Source organism: Pongo abelii, chromosome 21 (assembly GCF_028885655.2).
Source record: "Pongo abelii isolate AG06213 chromosome 21, NHGRI_mPonAbe1-v2.0_pri, whole genome shotgun sequence".
Taxonomy (NCBI): domain Eukaryota; kingdom Metazoa; phylum Chordata; class Mammalia; order Primates; family Hominidae; genus Pongo; species Pongo abelii.
The window spans coordinates 32,409,471-32,431,981 of record NC_072006.2 but is presented as its reverse complement, the minus strand read 5'-3'; the positions used below and the strand labels follow the sequence as shown (position 1 = coordinate 32,431,981).

Below are 22,511 nucleotides of genomic sequence, written 5' to 3'. Positions count from 1 at the left end.
GCCTGTAATCCCAGCTACTTGGAAGGCTGAGGCTGAGGCAGGAGAATTGCTTGAACCTGGGAGGCGGAGGTTGCAGTGAGCCAAGATCACTCCATTGCACTCCAGCCTGGGCAACAAGAGTGAAACTCCGTCTCAAAAAAAAAAAAAAAATTTACCACATCTCACAAGACAGCACTCCAGCCTCAGTACCATAGCTGGATCTGTGCTAGGCATTATATTGTTTTGTAATCTATAATGCCAACTGCTTCTGGGTGATGGGGTATGTGATCCCATTACTATACTTTCTTTCTGTCAAATTAGTTCTTTTCTTTTTGCATAACATTAAATTTACATAAGCATGAAATGAATTATTTGTTTGGAGGTAATATTCCCTGAAACTCCATGATAAGGTATTTCAGTAAATCCCTGGATGGTGATGGTATTCCTGAAGGCATGATAGGTAAATTCAGATAGATATTGTGGTGAGAGCCATTTGCTGTGCTACCATGGCAACCGTGTTCAGGAGCTCATTGGGCCAGCACTAGGGTAGTGAGGGAAACGGCTGACCATCATCACCTGGATTTCTAGCAATGAGTGCCATCTTGTGAGCATTCACATGGAACATAAATATTTTCTTTCTTGTTCTAGTTATCCACTACCCAGCGATTGGTTTAGATCCTGACCTCCAGTGAGATAAGTGGTGTGATAATTTGCTTGAAGTTCTCTTCACTAGGAGAATTTCTCTTTTATACACATTCAAAGCCATCACTTAAGTAGTATACCCCATAGCAGTCTACTTCCAGCCCAGCATGGGCCAGCATGTTTCACCAAGCAGTTTATATACCAGGCCGGACTTTTTCTTCTTCAGTTAACTGTTGATGTCAATAGGAAGTCAGAAGTATCTATTGCGGCAGTGGGTTGTGTGGTAGGCATTTTATAGAGATCACTTCCAGCTGATAATGGGATTCTGCTGGGCATGTCCAAATCTATAGCTAATTGGATCTCATAATACCTAGTTTACAAGACCGGCCCGGTGGCTCATGCCTGTAATCTCTGCACTTTGAGAGGCTGAGTTGAGCGGATCACCTGAGGTCAGAAGTTCAAGACCAGCCTGGCCAACATGGTGAAACCCCATCTCTACTAAAAATACAAAAATTAGCCAGGCGTGGCGGCAAATGCCTGTAATCCCAGCTACTCCGGAGGTTGAGGCAGGAGAATCGCTTGAACCCGGGAGGCAGAGGTTGCATTGAGCCGAGACCACGCCATTGCACTCTAGCCTGGGCGACAAGAGCAAAACTCCGTCTCAAAAAAACAAAACAAACAAAAAAACCCCTAGTTTACGATGGGGAGTTGAAGTCATTTGGATACCTGTCTGTGATCAGGCTTACAGTCTCTACCCTAGAGCCCAGTACTAGGCTAGGAGCATGCTTGCCAATAGGATCATGGTCTTATATCCATATTTTAGGGTTTTTCATTACGATTCTTCTGTTTACCTTACTACAAACACTTTAGAGCTCCATACAATCTACCAGAGCTTATTTCTCTGTGGCCTGGATCAGCAGGAGCACCTTCTCTTTTCAGATCACTCAATAAATTGGTCAGAGGCTGGGCACAGTGGCTCATGCCTTTAATCCTAGCACTTTGGGAGATGAGGCAGGCAGATTTATTTGAGACCAGGAGCTCAAGACCAGCCTGGGCAACATGGCGAAAGCCTGCCTCTTCAAAAAATTAGTTGGGCATGGTGGTGTGCACCCATGGTTCCAGCTACTGGGGAGGCTGAGGTGGGGTATTGCTTGAGCCTAGGAGTTTGAGGCTGCAGTGAGCTGTGATTGCACCACTGCACTGCAGCCTGTGTGACAGAGCGAGATCTTGTCTCTAGGTAGGTAGGTAGGTAGGTAGGTAGGTAGGTAGATTGATTGATCAGATGGATTAGATGGATTAAATTGAGAGATCAGTGTTGGATGCAAGGATAAAGTATCTGCTGTCTCCAGAACTCAAAATGGCCCAGCAAGCATTGCTCCTCTTTGTTAGCAGGAAAGGGGTGGTGGGGCAAGGGGCAACAAGTTGTCTTTTATGTTGGAGGAGATACCCTGACGTGCTGCAGGCCTTTGACTTTCAGAAAATTTGGCTGAGGTGGCAGGCCACTGTATTTTTATGTCTAACATGTACATCTAAGATACATAACTTCCTGCTCTTCATGTCTCAAATTGATGTCATTAGCGTAGTTGTCAAGGTAATGTCCTGTGAAACAGACAAAATCTTGATGAACCAGATCACAACACAGAAAGGTCAAGATGATTTATCACTGAGGCTGCTCTTGCCATGAGCAAGCAAAACTGCTTCAAGTAGTCCACACAACTTAAAAAGAACACACACTTACCCCCAGCAGTAGTCTAGGTACCAGGAGTTATATGTTAATCTGCAGAAAGTAGAGTACGTCTGGAAAAGTAACTGCAAATCTGCAAAGTCTTCTGTAGCACTTAAGATCCCGCGGTTCACATGGAGACTTCGCCTTTTGCTAAAGAGATCACTGCTCTAGGAGCTTACATTTGCTCTTTCTGTGATGGTTCTTATCCAGTGAGCTAGGGAATCTGTGTGTCTTTGGGCATCACCTAATGGCCAATGTTATTGAAAATCAAGGTGGCACAGAGGGAGGTCTAGCCAACTTCACAGAGCCGGGAGCATCTAGTTTCTTTCCCTCCCTTTTGGAGGCCCAGACAGACAGGCAGGCAGACAGACAGACTGACAGACAAGATAGATTAGATAGATTAATAGGTCCTAATGTGAAGCCACCTCAGGCCAAAATTCCTTCCATCAGCTGGCCTGCAAAGTCTCCGTTCTAACTAGCATATCTTAGCGACATTCTGAGTTCCTAGCAATTAGTTACCTCAAGGCCAGAACCTAGCGGACCCCAAAAGATGCATTTCCCTTTACCTAGTACAATTACCATGGTAAATATCTGCAGATTATTAAGAAAAGATGAGGAGGGAGGTTTATAATATATGTGTGTTAATGCGCTGTGGCGGGGTTCCTCCTTACAGATGCCTGGCCTCCCCGTTATTGAAGAGTTCTGGGTCTGAAATGACCCAGGCCTACGAGTTGGATGAGGGGGCCTTCTCTCTAGCATGGTAGTCTAGTAGGCTGCCTAAACTGACCTGGAAAGCTACTTTCCATTTCCATTACTGGGAGCTTCACAATGAATTATTCACAGCCATAAACATCTGATCATGGTCTCCAACAGTCTTTCTAGCCCACTTAGATCAAGAATCCCATTTTGAAGCAGTCCCTTCCACTAGCATCTCACTCTGCTGAGGACAGCCAGGAAAGCACTTCTGAAAGATTCCAGTGCTTTCCTCGCCGGTGTATAGCCTCAGCAAGGCATGTGTTGTGGATCCCATCAAGGGCATACTGAAGGCGTCAGTAGAAGGCTGAGCCTTTAGAGTCCATATGCCACTCTGGTCTCCTCTACTTTGTGCCCAGGTTTTTCTGGCTTTTCATGATCACCTCACTAAATCCAGCATTCATCCCAGATTTCCACTGGCGAGCCTAGCTCAACATTAAAACCATGGCCAGTTACCTGAGCTGTTACACTACCTGCAGAAGTTCTTTTGACCATACCATAATTAGAAATTTGGCTTTATCCAGGCTGGGCCCAATGGCTCATGCCTGTAATCCCAGAACTTTGGGAGGCTGAGGCAGGCAGATCACTTGAGGTCAGGAGTTTGAGACCAGCCTGACCAACATGCTGAAACCCTGTCTCTACTAAAAATACAAAAATTAGCCGGGTGTGGTGGTGAGTGCCTGTAATCCCAGCTACTCGGGAGGCTGAGGCAGGAGAATCGCTTGAACCTGGGAGGCAGAGGTTGCAGTGAGCCAAGATTGCGCCACTGCTCTCCAGCCTGGGGGACAGAACAAGACTCCATCTCAAAAAAGAAAAGAAATTTGGCTTTAACCAAAAGTCATACTCTCCCTTCCTTGTTATAACATCTCCAAAATCTATGTCAACAATTGTTCCTATCATTTGTAATGATCCAGCTCAGTGAATTCCTGTAGTTTATTCTGGGTATTTATTAGCTCTTTACTTTTCTTCCCCCCTGTAGAGACGGGGGTCTTGCTGTGTTGCCCAGGCTGGTCTTGAACTCCTGATCTCAAGCAGTCCTCCCACCTTGGTCTCCCAGAGTGCTGGGATTACAGGCATGAGCTACTGTGCCTGGCCAGCATTTTACTTTTCTACCTTACTTATGCATTTTACCCTCAGGTCATGTTATGCTTGCATTCTGGTAATGTGTGAGCAGTGCAGGCTGGGTTGTGGGGCAGTTTTCATCATGACAGCAAGATGCAGTAGAGAGCATAATAGAGATTTTTGGAAATTAGCTTTCTTTGGGTCCTCTCTTTTATCATCATTTCTGTTGTCTCACTTAAAGCCTTATCTTTCTCATGAGCAACCCAGGAAAGATGTGAATTCTGTGGCATTAAAATTCAGCAACTAGCAAAATTTGGAAATCTTAACATTTCATTTAGCAAAATACATATATAGTAATGTAAAGGCCCTGAGTCTTGGGTTTTCATTTCAAGGTGAGCATTTGATATTGGAGCTGGGATATTTCTTGTTTTGTTCTCTAATATTGTCAGAAGTAATCCTACTCCTTGGTTTCAACATTTCCCCTCTCCTTTTAATTGGGACACCCCTACTCCTTTACCACCAGCTTGAACACATCACAGGTAATTGCAAGCAATAACTAAAATAGTAGTTGTGCAGCTATGAACTGTGAGCAGCTTGCTCTTTCCCATCCTGGCAATTGGTTGTCAGTTTCTTTCCTTCCATCTGAACCCAGTAACATCACCCACGTTTCCCCTAGCAGTCTCTCAACTACAACCCACTCTGATAGTAATTGCTAAATCAGTTAAGGTCCTCTAGTTAAAAGCAAGAGAAGTCAACTCAACTAAATTAAGCAAAAACAAACAGAACTATTGATTTGGGAAGACACTGGAGGAGCTGGCAGAATCAGAAGGTAAGTTGGAGTACCAAGTCTCAGGTAGAGCCGACCTTGATGGCTTTGGGGCCCTTCTAGGGAAGCCCCTGCTTCTTCCTAGTTTTCAAAATCGTGGGAGAGAATCTGATTGGCTCAGTATGAGTCAGGTATGACTGTGCTTGGATCAGTCAGCCCTGGGAGGGAAGAGGAGAAATAACACATAGGGCAAACAAACCAATTTGTGTCTACTGTCATAGAATAATATTTGTAATAACCATCAGATGGAGAAGGCCTTTCTAAGCTACTTACAAGATTTAGATGCCAGAATGGAAAAGTTTGAAAGATAGTAAATATATTAAAATGTGAAACATCTTTGTGACAAATGATGTCATAAAAAATGGCCAACTGGGAGAATCTATTTGCCATAGGTAGACAAAGAATGTTCCAGAATATACAAACCTGTCAGTAAAAGGTAAACAATCCAGTCAAGAAATTGGCAATTTACAGAAGAAATACAGATGGTCTATAAAAGATATGAAAAGAAGATCAACTATATCTAGTAATCAAGGAAATACAGATTAAAGCTAACCATTATTTTAGACCTATCAGATTTGAACATTTAAAAAGATTTATATCAAATGTGGACAAAAGTATGGGGCTGCAGAGACTTACAGGTGGGGGAGTTTAAATTGGTATTGCATTGAAGGGATGATTTTGGCAGTACCAATCAGTATTTAAATGTTTGAGTTTTCTGACCAAGCTTCTGAGATTCTTAACAGAAAAACCCTCATTGTACAAATATGTATTTGTGCAAGGATGTTTACGACAGCATTATTTATAATAGCAAAGAACATAAAAAAGCAAATATCTGTCAAATAGAATGGCCAGATGATTTCTTATATCCATTATGATATTCTATACTATCATTAAAATAAATGTGTTCACATAGATCTCTAAGTCATATTGTTATGTGAGAAAACATATGTGGGATAATTTCATTTTTGTTTTCAAAAATATGTATATCTGTGTGTGTTTGGGTATGTTAATGCTTTTTTTTTTCTAAGTCTGAAAGACTACAAATTGTCAACAGTGGCTGCCTACAAGGGGGCTGGAAGAGAGGAGAGACATAATAGGGAACTTTGTTTTCTACTAAATTATTTGACTTAAAACAAGCATATTCTTTTTATAATACTTTTAAAGCAGATTTTTTTAAATATGGGAAATAAATCTAATGGACTTAGTTTGCTTCGATGGATATATAACATCTAGAATAAAGAAGTTGCTATGCCTAGTTTGAACTGTGTCAGGAGTCTTGTGGTCAGGTCTCTATAAAAAGGGGATATCACCAAATGGGATGTTGTTCTGGAGAGAAACTGGACCATGGGGGTGAATAACTAAAGGAACAACACTCATAGGAGATGACAGCTGTTTTCAGATATGTGACAGGCTAAAAGGAGACTGCAGCATTTCCGTGAATGCCCACCTGATTAGAAGTTCTAGGCTGTGTCTTTCATCCTAATTACAAGCTGGAGCTTTTTTGTTCACCAGCATTTGTCTTTCTAGGAATCATTGAATTTATTCAAAAGAAATACTTTGAAAAACCACTCAGAAGCCCCCATTTTCAGGGAAAATTGAGGTCTTTAAGGCATTATCAAGGTTTAAAAAGAAACAAAAAGATAAAATTGCGTTAGCTCCTGGCTGGGTGCAGTTGTTCATGCCTGTAATCTCCCAGCACTTTGGGAAGCCAAAGTGCTTCCCAAATTGAGGCCAGGAGTTTAAGACCAGCCTAGGCAATGTAGCAAGACCTTATCTCTACAAAAAAATTTTTTTTAATTAGCCAGGCGTGATGGCACATGCCTGTAGTTCTAGCTATTCAGGGGGCTGAGGTGGGAGAATCATTTGAGCCCAACACTTGGAGGCTACAGTGTGAGGTATAGTACTAACTTTATAGAGCTACAGGAGCTACAGTGAGCTACAGTCATCACTGCACTGCCCTCCAGCCTTCTGGCTACCAGAGGGAGACTCTGTCTCAAAAGAAAAAAAAAAAAAAAGGCTTAGCTCCTGAGAGGAATGGGATAGGAGAGAAAGAAAAGAGGGAAAGAGGTGAAGCCAGTGAAATAGTCAGAATCTGTGCAGTGTGAGATGTGACCTTCCTCAGGACCTCACATCTCTTAGATTGCCAGGTGACGAAGGCATGTGTGTGTCATCTAGTGATGGGACTGAGTGTGACATCTGAGTTGAGATGGGTGAAATCGCCTCTACATTGGTGAGTTGTCCCAAAATAAGTGAATCAGAGTCAAAGTCCTATGGGAATTAGCAGGAACTGTGACAAGGGCTTTGGAATTCCACTGTCCAGAGAGTTGGGAGTTTGGGCTTTGCAAGGGGCAGAAAAGATGCCCGCTGACATCTGGGTTTTACATTGCTTAGTACTAGGGAAATGCAAAAGAAATTGTGTGTCTGGGTGTTGGGTCATTTTAAACAGAACTGTTCCAAGACCTACCTTGGAAGGTAGTAGATTTCCTGTCACTCTAGTGTTCAGGCACTGGTGACTATTGGGTGAGAGTATTGAAAGGAGATTCAAACTTAAAAGTGAATGAGATTCAGACCTGTACTGGAGATCTAGGCAAGAAAAGAAAGGTATAAGGATTGCAAAGGAAGGGACAAAATATAAATTTTTCACAGACCAAATATTGTCTTCAGAAAAACCCACAGATTCATCAGACATATTATAGAATTAATAAGTTATTTTAGCAAGGTTGCTAGATACAGAAGCAGCATAAAAATTTAATGCATTTCTATACATAGGCCACAAACAGAAAACCTAATAATACTTTTTAAAAGGTGCCAATTACAATAGCATCCAAATGTAAAGTACCTAGGAATGGATTTAACAATTTAGAGAAAATTATTAAAATGTTTGAAGACATTAAAGGAAAATAGCTTAAATTAGTGAAGAGGTAGGATCAATGGATTAGGAGGCTCAATTTTGTAAAGATGTCAATTCTCCCCCAAGATGTATAGATTCAATGCAATTCCAATAAAAATCCCAACAGGTTTTTTTGTGGAACTTGACAAGCTGATTCTAAAATTTATATGGAGGAGAAAAGATTCAAGAATAGCCAAGACATTCCTGAAGAAGAAGAACAAGGTGAGGAGACCTGCCTTACCAGATATAAAGAGATTATAAAATTTTAGTAATTAAGACAGTTCTGTGTTGGCACTGGGATAGACAGATCGACCAATGGAATGAAATAAAGAGCCCAGAAGCAGATCCATGTGTAAGTGGAAACCTATCTATGACAGAAATGCTCTTGCAGTTTGGGTGGGGAAAAGATGGTCTTTACAATAAATAGTGCCTGGGACCATTGGTAACCCTGTGGGAATAAATGAAATTGAATGCTTGTCACATACCCAACACAAAAACCAATTCCAGTTGCTGTAGACACTGAAATTTAAAGGACAAAAATGATAAAATGTAGAGATCATAATGTAGTAAAATATACTTCTAATCTCACAGTAGGAAAGGATTTCTTAAGACTTAAAATGTTGATAAAAGGGAAGATTGATGAATTTACATGAAAATGCAAAACCTCTGTTCGTAAATGATACCATAAAGAAGATGAAAGGGAAGGCCACAACCTTGGTAAAAGATAACACAGGTAACTAATAAAGGAAGAGTATCCAGAATATATAAAGAACTTCTACAAATTGTTGAGAAAATAAGTAGGCTGGGCGCAGTGGTTCGTGCCTGTAATCCCAGCACTTTGGGAGGCTGAGGTAGGCGGATCACAAGGTCAGGAGTTCGAGACCAGCCTGGCCAACATGGTGAGACCCCTGTCTCTACAAAAAATACAAAAAAAATTAGCCAGATGTGGTGGCGGGTGCCTGTAATCCCAGCTACGGGGGAGGCTGAGGAAGGAGAACTGCTTGAACACAGGAGGTGGAGGCTGCGGTGAGCCGAGATCACGCCACTGCACTCCAGTCTGGGTGACAGAACAAGACTCCATTTTGAAAATAATAGTAATCCAGTAGGACAACGGGAAAAACACTTGACTAGGTACTTCACGGAAGAGGAAACTCTTTTGACCAGTATGCTATGGAAAGATGATGAACCTCATTAATAATCAGAGAAATGTAAATCAGTTAATACAAAGTCTGACAGTAGCAAATGTTGATAAGGATACAGAACTGGAACACTACATTGCTGGTGGGAGTATAAATTAGTACAACTTCTTTGAAAAACAATTTGGCCTTATCTGGTAAGGTTAAAGATACCTGTACCTGAAATTCTTGCACATATGCACAAGAAAGATACAAAAATTTGTCTCAAAGCAGGACCTTTAACTGTAAACAACCCAAATATTCATCAGTAGTAGAATGGATAAGTAAATTTTAACACGGTCTCCAATGGAGCACCACAAAGTAGCTGAAGTAAGCAAACATCCAGGATGAATCTTAGGAACGTAATGTTGAGCCAAAGAAAAAAGCAGCTCACCACTTAATCACGATTCCATTTTCCTCAAAAACTGGACTAGCAATAATAATACATTGTTTTGGATGCAAAAAATATGAGATACAAATAAAGGAATGTAATGATAATTATAAAACTTCAGGTTTACCAGTGAGAGGGGAAGGAAGAGGATATAAGGAGAGGAGCACAAAGAGAGCTTCTAAGTTAAATTATGTGATGGATACTTTTTAAAAAATAAATAACAAATTTGAAAAAAATTTCTTTTTAACTGACATGTCTTTAAAAAATGAATGGGTGCTTAGCCTTGGTTCCAGTTAAGGCTTAAACGAGATGAAACGGTCTTCGATGCCACCTAGTGTTTCTAGAGAGTTTAACATTTTATAGACTTCTGCTCTAGCTGCTCCTTCCTAGCTCTGTGAGCTAGGTTTTTCAGAGTAGAAACCAAAAGGAGTAGGATTCACCTTGTTTTCATCCCTGACGTAGGCTCTTCATTCTGAACCTTTGCATCTAGTGCTGTGTTCTCCAGGGCAAGCCCTTTCTTCTCTCTTGTTAAACAGTGGCTCATGTTTCTTCCTGACTCTTTTTAGGAGCCTTAGTCCACCTGGAGACCTAGTTTTTCTTTATCATGACTGAGGGAGCTAGGGATGCTGATAGGGCTGTGAGATGTAGTCTTCGTTATTCCTGACATTTTCGTATTGAAGACTGTTTTCAAGAGTCTTGCTGTCCCTACGTCTGTTCTACATTTTAGAGAAGGGATGCACAGGAAAAGTAGTGCCTCTGGATTAGCCATCAGGGCTTAAAAAACTGACATCTCATCCTGCCCTGTACTTGGGTGGAAACCTGTGGAAATCTATGTGAAGGAAGAGAATGCAAACTGTGGGTGAATTGAGAAATTCCGATCTAAAATAATGGTCTCTACTGTGTGTGTAAGAGTCCAGCCCAGGAAACTTTTCTTCCTTTTATGTATTCACAGCATAGGGTCAGGGGTAATTGCCTCTGTTAGTAAAATAACATGCAGGACCTCCAGGGTTTTAATCTGAAAGGAAATCTCTTGAGTAAGTGAGGGCAGATGGATTTTGAGGTCCTAATTTCCCTGTCTTTGGGTCTTTCACTTTAATTTATCCTGTCATTGTCATGCTGGTTTCCAGTAAATATATTTGCTCCTTTCTTAAAGCTCTTGCTTCCCAGCCTGGGCAACATAGCAAGATCCACCTCTACAAAAATAAAAATTAAAAAATTAGCCAGGCATGGTGGTGCTGTGCCTGTAGTCCCAGTTACTCAGGAGGCTGAGGCAGTAGGATACCTCCAGCCCAGGAGTTCAAGGCTGCAATGAGCTATGATGGCGCCACTGCACTCCAGCCTGGGTGACAGAGCGAGACCCTGTCTCAAAAAAAAACAAAACAAAAAACTCTTGCTTCCATCTGACAAAAATTGGTTCCCTTTGGGTTGGCATTTCCTTTATTCAATCTTTTTTTTAATTATTATCAAAGACAGAAACCTTCATTCTTCATTTCTGCCTCTTGCTCTTCCCAGTCCACTTTGCCTTCATTCCATCTCCAAATGTAGTAATTTTTTTTTTTTTTTTTTTTTTTTTTGAGACGGAGTTTTGCTCTTTCTGCCCAGGCTGGAGTCCAATGGCGCAGTCTTGGCTCACTGCAACCTCCATCTCCCGGGTTCAAGCAATTCTCCTACCTCAGCCTCCCAAGTAGCTGGGGTTACAGGCATGTGCCACCATACCCGGCTAATTTTTTGTATTTTTAGTAGAGATGGGGTTTCACCATGTTGGTCAGCTGGTCTCGAACACCAGACCTCAAGTGATTCACCCGCCTCGGCCTCTCAAAGTGCTGGGATTACAGGCGTGAGCCACTGCGCTTGGCCCAAATGTAGTAATTCTAATTCCAGAATATGTCTCAAATGCATCCATTTCCTTGTATCATCATTTTTCCATGCTTCTCTTCTTGCCCCTCTCTAGTCTATTTTCCATATAATAACAAGTAATTCTTTAACATGGAAAATGGATCACACTTTTAAAACCTTCAATGATTTCCTCATGCACTTAACATAAAATTTGAACTCCCTATTCAAGGACCTACCTGGAAATGGATGACCTGACTTTGCCAGGTTCATCTCTTCCTACTTCCTCCTGCCATTCCCATCAACCTCACCTTCTGCGTGATACCTGCACTGATTTTCAGTTCCTCACACAACCAAGCCTTCTCCCACCTCTGGGTTACCGCAGATGCTGTTCTCTGTGTCTGGAATACTATTTTCTATACTCATCCTTCCTCAGAGAGACCCACCTGTAATCCAGATTTGGTGCTTTCTGATAATTCATCTCTAGTAGCATTCTGTTCTTTGATTGCATTCATCATGGTATATAATTATATATGTACTTGTTTCATTTGTTTAATGTCTGCTTTTCACCTACAAGTTTATATTGTCCTTGAGGGCGAGAACTGCACTTACATTTGATTCCCCACTCTTTGCTCTGTACCTAGCCCAGTGCCTGGTAGGTACAAAATATATATTTGTTGAAAGAATGAATGAAAAGTAATGCATGAATTGTTCCTCTGCTGCTGAATACTATGGTTGTTCTCAGTTTTGGGTCATTCTAAATAATGATGAAGTAAATAATTAGGACATAAAGATTTTTATTTCCTTAGCGTATGTTCTCAAAATTGAAGTTGCTAGGCCAAAAAGTATTTTCAAAAAGTTTTTTTAAGGCTCATAAAATGTATTTCCAAGTCACTTACTCGGAATTAGTGCTGGAATTTTAAACTGCCTCCCTTTTTGCTTTCTTGTTTGTTTTTATAGTGTCAGAGTTTCACTGTGTCACTCAGGCTGGAGTGCAGTGGTGTAATCATGGCCTTGAACTCCTGGGCTGAAGTGTTCCTCCCACCTCAGCCTTCTGAGTAGCTGGGACTACAGGCATGCACCACCATACCTGGCTAATTTTTTTTTTTTTTTTAATGTAGAAATGAGGTCTTGCTGTGTTGCCCAGGCTGGTCTCAAATTTCTGGCCTCAAGTAGTCCTCCCACCTCTACCTCCCAAAGTGCTGGGATTACAGGCATGAGCCACCACACCCAGCTCCTTTTTTCATCCTTAATTTTGAATATATGAAACATACAAGAGGAGGACAGATCAAATAATAAAATTTAGCTTCCCACTCTCATAAAACTCATTTATTTGAATACTTATTCTTTGCCACACATGAGATTATTTCCTTATGTGGCAGATGTTGCTGTTCCAATTTTATGTATTTATTTATTATTTATTTTTGAGATGGAGTCTCGCTCTGTCACCTAGGCTAGAGTACAATGGCGTGTTCTCGGCTCACTGCAACCTCTGCCTCCCGGGTTCAAGCAATTCTCCTGCCTCAGCCTCCTGAGTAGCTGGGGTTACAGGTGTGCACCACCATGCCCAGCTAATTGTTGTCTTTTTAGTAGAGACAGGGTTTTGCCTTGTTAGCCAGGCTGGTCTCAAACTCCTGACCTGAGGTGATCCACCGCCTCAGCCTCCCAAAGTGCTGGGATTACAGGCATGAGCCACCGCACCCGGCCCCAATTTTACAGATGAGGAAACTGGACCTAGAAATTTTAACAGATGTGCTCAAGTTCATATAAACACAGACTGTCTCATGTCAGATCATTGTGTGATAACCTCCCTGCACTAATTTACATTTGCTCCAAAACTGCTGCAAATTTAATGTCACCTCACCCAAATCTTCTGCTTCTTAACTGCTGCATCTATATGAATGCCCTCCCACCCACCCACCAGTCCTTGCTTCCTTGCCACATGATGCTAGAGGCTGGGGTGCCATGCCCCCTTACATCCCTAGAAAGAGATTAAATCAGCTGGCCATCCATAACCTTCCTGTGTGGTTCACTCTGAGATGCATGTCTTCTTTGTGTGGTGGTAATTAGCATGAGGATAAATGTTCCATTCCTTCAGGTATGTCCCCATTCCAGTTTACAAGGGTAGGCCATTTTGGCCCAGCATCATAACAACAGGCTCCTAACCATATAGTAATCATGTAAAGAGCATGCTATACTTACATAATAGAAAGGGCATTCTGCCCCCTGAGGATTCTTGTGTTGTTGAACTCTAAGGAGCTTGTGGCTGTTTAGGGGGAGAGGGACATTCTCTGTGTTAGGCTGCAGGTATTCACCTGGGCCCATGTCTTTCCCCCCAGGAAAAGGTAGAACATGCTACCAGGTCGGGGTTTGGTGCAGCAGTTTGCGTGTTTGATATTTATCCCTGCTAATAATTCCTCTAATTTCTCTTAACCTTTCAGGCTCTCCCTGCATGTCCTATCCAGGCCACCTGTGAGGCTGCTTCCAAGGAGGAAAACAAGGAAAAAAATCGATATGTAAACATCTTGCCTTGTGAGTGTCTTTAGTGTTTCTTGGGATGTAACCTGAAATTACATCTCTGGAGGGATTTTCTGAAGATGGAAAGAATCTTGCAATTGGGCACAGCAGGATGAATAACAAGAGTGCGTTCATGGCAGGACTCAGTCGCTCATACCTGTAATCCCAGAACTTTGGAAGGCCAAGGTGGGAGAATCACTTGAGCCCAGGAGTTTGAAACTAGCCTGGGCAATATAGTGAGACCTCATCTCTACAAAAACCTTAAAAAATTAGCCAGGCATGGTGGTGTGTGTCTGTCGTCCCAGCTACTCAGGAGGCTGAGGTAGGAGGATCCTTTGAGCCCAGGGGGGCAGAGGTTGCAGTGACCCAAGATCGTGTCGCTGCATTCTAGCCTGGGTGACAGGGCAAGACCCTGTCTCAAAAAAATAAAATAAGTGAAATAAATAATAATAAATAAAATAAATAAATAAGAGTAGGTTGAAGACTTTGGGCTGAAAGAGCCTTTATGGATCCCACATACTCAGAGTCAATTAATTAGGATGATCCAGGAGGATTTTTGTGTCAGGCCTAAAGTTTCTAGGAGGTCCTGGAGAACAGCTTCACTAGGATCAGGCAGGAAGCAGGGGGTGATGGTGGTGGTAGAGATGGTTTTTTGTGGTATTCATTGAAAGAAATTCTAATGCCGAGTTCTCTGTATAAACCCTTCCCAGAGTTAGCCATTGCTAATCAGTTGATCCATAAGCTAACAGACATTTTTCTAGTCCATTGGTATCCAGAATGGGATATGCATAATTTAATGAGATATGAGAGGAAGATGTTTGAACCTCACTTGATTTTTATATTTGCTTTTCCAAAAAAAAAAAAATTCCTAATCCTCAGAACCTGTGAAAATGTTTTTTCTTTTTTATTTTTTGTAGAGATGGTCTTGCTGTGTTGCCTTGGCTGATCTCAAACTCCTGGCCTCAAACAGTTATCCTGTTTTGGTCTCCCAAAGTGTTGGGATTACAAGCATGAGCCAGTGAGCCCAGCCAGTATATTTGCTTTTTAAAAATTCATCCTTTTAAATTTTTTATTTCATTTATTTTTTTAGAGACAGGGCCACCCTAGCTGGGGTGCAATGATGTGATCATAGATATGTATCCTCAAATTCCTGGGCTCAAGTAATCCTCCTGCCACAGCCTGCTGAGTAACTAGAACTACAGGTGCATCTACCATGCCTGGCTGATTATTTTTTAGACACAGGGTCTTGCTGTGTTGCCCAGCCTGGTCTCAAACTCTTGGCCTCAAGCAATCCTCCCACTTTGACCTCCCAAAGAATTGGGATTACGTGCATGAGCCACCACACCCAGACCCTAAAAATTTTATATTTCAGAGTACATCATACATTAGCATATGTGCATAATTTATCAATAAATGAGCATATATTAGAGATGCCTGCTCACATTTTTATAAGTGAAGTATGGAACCAAAAAATTAGGACCACTACACTATGCATTTACAGATACTTTTGTCTTTTTTTTCTTTCTCACTCTGTCACCCAGGCTGGAGTGCAGTGGCACGATCTTGGCTCACTGCAGGCTCTACCTCCTGGGTTCAAGCCATTTTCCTGCCTCAGCCTCCCAAGTAGCTGGGACTACCTACCGGGACATGCCACCACACCCAGCTAATTTTGTATTTTTAGTAGAGACAGAGTTTCACCATGTTGGCCAGGCTGGTCTGGAACTCCTGACCTCAAGTGATGCACCGCCTCTGCCTCCTGAAGTGCTGGGATTATAGGCGTGACCCACCATGCTCGGCCTTGTCTTCTTATTTATGTGCATATGTTGGAGGAGGGGGATGTGTGTATGTGTGTGGGTGTGGGTATGTGTATATATAATACATAACATATTTTTTAATATGATTGGTATACTGTACACATTTCTCTCTTTTAATAGTATATATTGTCAGTTCATCTGTCAAGAAACTTTCTTTTTTCTCAGCTACTTAGTATTCCACATTGTAGATGTATCTTAATTTATTTAACTAGTCCCCTAATGATACTTAAGGTATTCCCAATTTTTTGCTGTTATACTGTTGGAGTTATATTGTTGGAGTGGCATCTTTATACAAGCGTGAGTCTGTGCACATAGGCACAGATGTCTCAACTGTCCTGGTTGTATCAGGTTCTGTGAGAAATAAATTTTGATTTTACTGAAATATTGTTGGTTTGTTTCCTAGATGACCACTCTAGAGTCCACCTGACACCGGTTGAAGGGGTTCCAGATTCTGATTACATCAATGCTTCATTCATCAACGTAAGGATCGGGTGCTTTCCCCATCACTTCCCTGCCTGATCATTGCCACTATCTCTTGGCTCCTCCCCAGCTGTGTGTTAGGAGAAATATTTGTCATTTCATGTTTTCCCTGACAAGTCTGGTTTTTTTAAGTGACTGAATTTTTTTTTAAGGTCAGTCAAATAGTTTTAATCATTTTCTATATTTACCCTGTCATCATTCCCTAAGGTTTCCCATGTAGAAATCTGTGTCTAAATATGTATTTTGTGGTAAGAGTCAGTGAATCCTTTATTGAGCTGATTCTAATTACAAACAAAAGTAGGCCTTGCCCTCAACAGTAAAAATAAGGGAGAACAGGACAAGAATACCTGACATGACACCAGCTATATTATATATGTGTGTGTATGTATATATGTGTGTGTGTGTGTGTGTATGTATGTGTATGTGTATGTGTGTGTATATATATATATATATATATATATGACTATCTGGTTAGCCATATGTGAACCAAGGCCTGAGGAAAGAGCTGATACTAAGAGGAGGTTTTTAAAGATGATTTAGAGAATGTTTATAGAACAATCTGTATGAGAGTTCTATACACTCATACAGTGTATAGAAGTTTTTGTTTGGTTGGTTTTGTCTTTGCCAGTAGCCTGAAAAAACACATAAAGAGTTAAGAATATGTTTTATAGGTTTGGGGGAAGCATCCTGTAGAGAGAGTGAATTTGAACAGAAAAAAAGAGAGAGAGAAAGCTGGCAAAAGCAAGTCTGACTCCTGATGCAAGATGCATGAGAAGACTGGATAAAATTTCCGCTTGCATGTTTATAGCAGCATTAGTCATAAAAGCCAGGTGGAAGCACTCCAAGTGTCCATTGACGGATGAGTGAATAAATTAAATGTGGTACATGCATACAGTGGAATGTTATTCAGCCTTTAAAAAGAAGGAAATTCTAATACATGCTACAACATGGATGAACCTGAAAGACATCATGCTAAGTGAAATAAGCCAGTCACAAAACGACAAGTATTGTATGATTCTACATATAGAATATAGGCTATATATACATATGTAGAGTAGTCAAATTCATAGGGCCAGAAAGTAGAATAGTGGTTGCTGGGGGAGGGAGGAATGAGGAATGGGTACAGAGTTTCAGCTGGGGAAGATGAAAAAGTTCTGTAGACGGATGGTGGTGATGGTTGCACGACAGTGTGAATATACTTAATGCTACAGAACTGTACACTTAAAATGGCTAAAATCAGCCAGGCACGGTGGCTCACACCTGTAATCTCAGCACTTTGGGAGGCCGAGGCGGGTGGATCACTTGAGGTCAGAAGTTTGAGACCAGCCTGGCTAAGATGGTGAAACCCCATCTCTACTAAAAAATAAATAAATAAATAAATACAAAAATTAGCCGGGCGTGGTGGCAGGTGCCTGTAATCCCAGCTACTTGGGAGATTGAGGCAGAGAATTGCTTGAACCCGGGAGGCAGAGGTTGCAGTGAGCCGAGATGGTGCCACTGCACTCCAGCCTGGGCGACAGGGCGAGACTGTCTCAAAAAAAAGAAAAGAGTCAAAATGGCTAAAATCATAAATTTTATGTTGTATTTTACCACAAGAAAAAAAAAGGACACTGATGGAGAGATTAGTGTGAACATAAGAAGGGCTGTTTCTTCCTCTGAGAGTGAAGATAAAGGAGAGGACAGAATGGATAGAGACGACTCGTAGGTGTGGGTAAAGCAAGTTGAGGCAACTCACCTGTGTTCTCATGGTTGTCTACTGAACAGATGGGATGGGACTGTGACATGAGAGCTACAAAAGTTTAGAACAGCTTCTGAGGTCCCTGAGAAAAGGATACCAAAGAGAGAAAGCAAAGGGCATGTCTAGTGGGATGTCATTGATGGGGGTGGGGGGTGCTGAGTTGTGTGATTTTTTTTTTTTCTTTTTTTTTCTTCATCTGCACCCTGGGATTGGTGGTAAATGCAGAGAACATGTGGTACTCAGACAAAAGGGAAGGTCAGTGGCTGCTTCAAGTAGTCAGCCAAGGGCTTCAGTTTCAGTAGAAAAGAAAAGCGTTAGGAAGTTGTTCGGAATAAACAACTATTCCTAAGGTGGTAGGATTGAGGAACTGGAGATCTTGAGAAAGTGAAAGAACAGGAGGTTGTGTCCAAAAAATAGGCTATTAGATGGACTTCAAAAATGGGGCAGTCCGGGCATTCTCACTGGAGTGAATTTGCTGAAGTTCCTGTATGTATGTTTAACATTAATGGTTACATGTTTGTAGTTTTAAGGAAAGGAACCCTGACTAGACAAATAATTGTTGTAGTCGATAAGGAAAATGGAGAAAGGCTAGTAATCAGCAGGAATTCCTAGAACTTACATCGAGGATCATGATGAAGAGATTAGGTGGAATAGGTTGACTTCAATGTTATGCAGAAGAGTAGAGCAAGATCAGTTAGTGTGTCCAGCTGTGGGTAAGAGAATACTCAACTAAAAGTTGTCTAGATGGGAACATTTTTTTTTTCTAGAGACAGTCTCACCCTGACACCCAGGCTGGATTACACTGGTATGATCTTGGCTTACTACGACCTCTGCCTCCCGGGCTCAAGCGATTCTCATGCCTTAGCCTCCCGAGTAGCCAGGATTACAGACATATGCCACCATGCCCAGCTAATTTTTTGTATTTTTAGTAGAGACGGTGTTTCGCTATGTTGGCCAGGCTGGTCTTGAACTCTGAGCCTCAAGTGATCCACCTGTCTCTGCCTCCCAAAGTGCTGGGATTACAGGCGTGAGCCACCGTGCCCAGCTGGGAACATTTATTTGTCTCATATACTATGAAAGCAAATGGAGACCAGTTCTTGAGTTGGCTGATTCCATGGGTCAGTGACATACTTACAAACCCAGGTGCTTCCATCTTCCTACTCAGTTATCCTTAGCCCTGTCAACAGTCTCATGGTCACAAGATGGCTGCAGCAGTCCCAAGCATTCCTTATAAACACAGCATCCAGCACAGAAGAGGAACATATCTGCCTATGCTTTTCTCTCTATTAGGGAGCAAGGCTTTTCACGGAATCCTCCCCACCACCCTGTCCTCAGGACCAGCAGGCCAGGGTTAGATCACATATTCACATTCCTCTCTAATCACTGGCTAGGACATTGAGAATGATCATGATTTACCCCTCTGAGCCTAGGGAATGGGCACCTTCCAAGCCAGTGAAAGGTTAGTGTCCAAACAAAATTGTGGCTCTAATGGCAAAGAAGAAAGGGAGGAATGGATTTGAGTTAGTAACCAGCAGCATCTGCCACCGTAACCAGTTTGGTCCCTTCCCACATTGAAGGTGAAAACTGACAAAAATTAATTGTATGTTAAGGCTGTTAAGCAGCTGAGATGGGGATCTCTTCATGGTAATGGCACAGTAGAAAGAAACAGCCTTATCCCTTGACCATGTTTATTTAGAGCTTACACTAGGGCATTCCATAATGCCTTGATGGTTATTAGACAGTTATTAGTAGGCAGAGTTTAGATGAAGAGGGCTAAATGGGGGAACTTATGAATTCAGTGAAGGAACAAAAGCAGGGAAAAACCTGTGGTTAACCATAAGTTTGAAGCAGGGATTAAAGATTTGGATTTCACAGTTTATTAAACTCAGTCAACATTTTTTGAGCACCTGCTGTGTGCCAAGCACTGTGGGTAGGCTTAAAGGTTACAGAGGTAAGATGTAATCCCTCGTATACTACACAGGTAGTTAGGTTGTTTCCTGTAATGTGCTACCTGTGCAAAGGAGGTATCGCCAGGTTCTGTGGAGTTCAGAGAAAAAACATTCAGCCCAGCCTGTTAACCCAGTAGAGCTCATTATTGAAGAGTGAGTCAGAGTTCAGGAGAAGAAAGTTGGGCAGAAACTTCAAAGCAAAGGAGAAACATAAGCAAAGTCACAGAGACTAGAAACAGCAGTCTTAAGTTATAAGGTATAAGATGGGAAGTGGTGGGAGATGAGACTTGATCTTGAAAGGTAGTGGATGTCAAGTGTGTCCACTGGAGTTCTTACTTGCAGACTATAGAGTGTACTTTTCATCCACTCTTTTAAGCAGAAAGGGGTTTATTATAAGATACTGGGTACCTTAGCAAAACCTGTGGAAGGGCCAGTGAGCCAAGCTCAGATGCTGCTCAGCAAAGAGCAGAGCAGCTATAGATGTATGCAGCATGTGACTGTCGTAGTGAAACCTCTGCACAGTGCTGCAGAAGAACTGGATGCTTCTACTACCGTGCTTGCCCAAAGACCAGATTTCTAGCACAGTCGTTATCTCATGTTGCTCATTTCTACCCCAAGTCTTGTGTGGGAGCATCTGCTAGGAAGAAGCTAGGTCTCGTGGATTGCTGAGCTGCTAGGGAGTCTGGGAAATTTAGCTGTAAATAGTCAAGCTAGAAGGGAGCAGGAGTGGGTACTAAGTGAACCACCTTATAGTGTCTGCCAGTTTTCAGTACAGCTGAGGGGTTTTGATGAATTTATCTAGGCCGTGGGGTACCATTGAAAAGTGTTCAAGGCAAGGAGTAGTGTGGCCACATTTACATATTGATCACTGGGGCTATCATGTACAACATGGATTTAGGAGGGGCCAGTTGGGGGCTATTGCAATAGCAGGTAGGTCACAAATGATGAGGGTTGACAAGGAAGCGGCAACAAAGTGAAAACTACGTAGAGGTAGAATTTAGCAGGAATTGGTGGTTGATTTATATATGAGACAGTAGAGGGTGATATATCCATGTAGGTGTATCCAGCATACAAGTTGGTCATATCTAGAGCTGTGGACTTGGAAGTAATAAAAGAGTGGGCAAAGAACAGAGCCCTTGGACCCACAGCCCCTGCCAGGCACATTGAACAGGTGCCCATGGGTGAGATGGAAGGAGACACCAAGAGAAGAGAGTATCTGAGAAGGCGAAGAGTAAAGCATGGCTCAGGAAGCGTTTGGCAGTGAAGAGGGTTATGTGCAGATTAGAGATCAGTGGGAAAAAGGAACAGATTTTCTTTGGACTTAGTGTGTAGGGCAGCATCCTTTGCTGAAGCAAATTCAGAGGCCGTTTGTTGCATCCTTTTTGTGGGCTGCTAGTTAACACTTATCAAACCCTTTTTTCCCCTAACATTATTGAGGTATAATATATATATAAAATTCACCCATTTTAAGTGAGAATTCAGGGATTTTTTGGTAAGTTTACCAAGTTATGCAGCCATCACCGTAAATGTCTTAGAACATTTTCTAACAACTTTATTGAGGTGTAATTCAAATACCATGTATTTCACCCAGAGTTTATAATTCAGTGTTTTTTTAAGTATATTCACAGATAAATGCAGCCCATCACCAGTTTTAGAACATTGTCATCCCCTCAAAAGAAGAACCTTACACTCTAGCTGTTGCCCCCTTAGTTTTAGAACACATTGCTGACCTCAAAAAGAACTTCAGTGTCTAAATACAATTAATCTCCATTCTCACCCCCCTGGCCATCACTTAACTTTTTTCATAGAGAACTAAGACCACACACATGGATCTTGAAGGGAACTAGGCACCATGGAGTAGTGGTGAAAGGCCTAGGAAAGTGGGGTCTGTAGTTTGGGAAACACATAGGTCAGCTAACCTAACACTGTTCACAGGAGGAGATGAAACAGAGGCAGTGGCACAGTTGGCAGGTGGGCTTCCAGCCTAGAACCTTAGGAGAAACCAGTTTCCTTACTCATTTTTAGATGTCTAAGAATATATAGGATTTTTTATTTTTTTTTTGAGACGGAATTTCACTCTTGTTGCCCAGGCTGAAGTGCAATGGCGTGATCTCACTGCAACGTCTGCATCTGGGGTTCAAGCAATTCTCCTGCCTCAGCCTCCCGAGTAGCTGAGATTACAGGCATGCACCACCACACCTGCTAATTTTGTATTTTTAGTAGAGATGGGGTTTCTCCATGTTGGTCATGCTGGCCTCAAACTCCCTACCTCAGGTGATCTGCCCACCTCGGCCTCCCAAAGTGTTGGGATTAGAGGCATGAGCCACCGCGCCCAGCCTAGAATATATAGGATCTTTAGACGTGTTTCTTTTTACTGGTAGGAATGTAGCTACCACCTAGAGCCCACTGAGATTCAGCTTTCAGAATCTAGAGACATCTCAGGAGCCAGGGAGCCACATTTCATCTTTCCCTTGAACAGAACACAAGATCAATGGCTTTGCCTCATTCTCATTACTCTGTATTAGTTAAGCAGTGCCGCCACATCACTGTACAGGCATGTTTTCAGGAAGGCATATGGCGCACTCCTGGTAAGATGGGGCAGGAAGCATTTTGGGGCTGGGCCTTCCAACCAGGTGTTCAGGCTGTTCAGGGCCCACGTGCTGCAATGAGAATTTAGCAGTGCCTCCTCATGGAGCAGGAATATGATGCGCTTAACATATTCATAAGGACTTCTCA

The 22,511-nt window shown here is 42.1% G+C and overlaps 1 protein-coding gene across 5 annotated transcripts in view; it reads left to right on the top strand.

Moving 5' to 3' along the window:
* PTPRA (protein tyrosine phosphatase receptor type A) overlaps positions 1 to 22,511 on the top strand; it is a 167,720-nt gene that overhangs the window by 122,485 nt on the left and 22,724 nt on the right. For all 5 annotated transcript variants that reach the window (XM_054542099.2, XM_009233422.3, XM_063720600.1 and 2 more), the window contains 2 exons: positions 13,719 to 13,809; positions 16,012 to 16,088. In XM_054542099.2, coding sequence (XP_054398074.1) covers positions 13,719 to 13,809; positions 16,012 to 16,088 — 168 coding nt within the window. The remainder of the gene's footprint in view (positions 1 to 13,718; positions 13,810 to 16,011; positions 16,089 to 22,511) is intronic.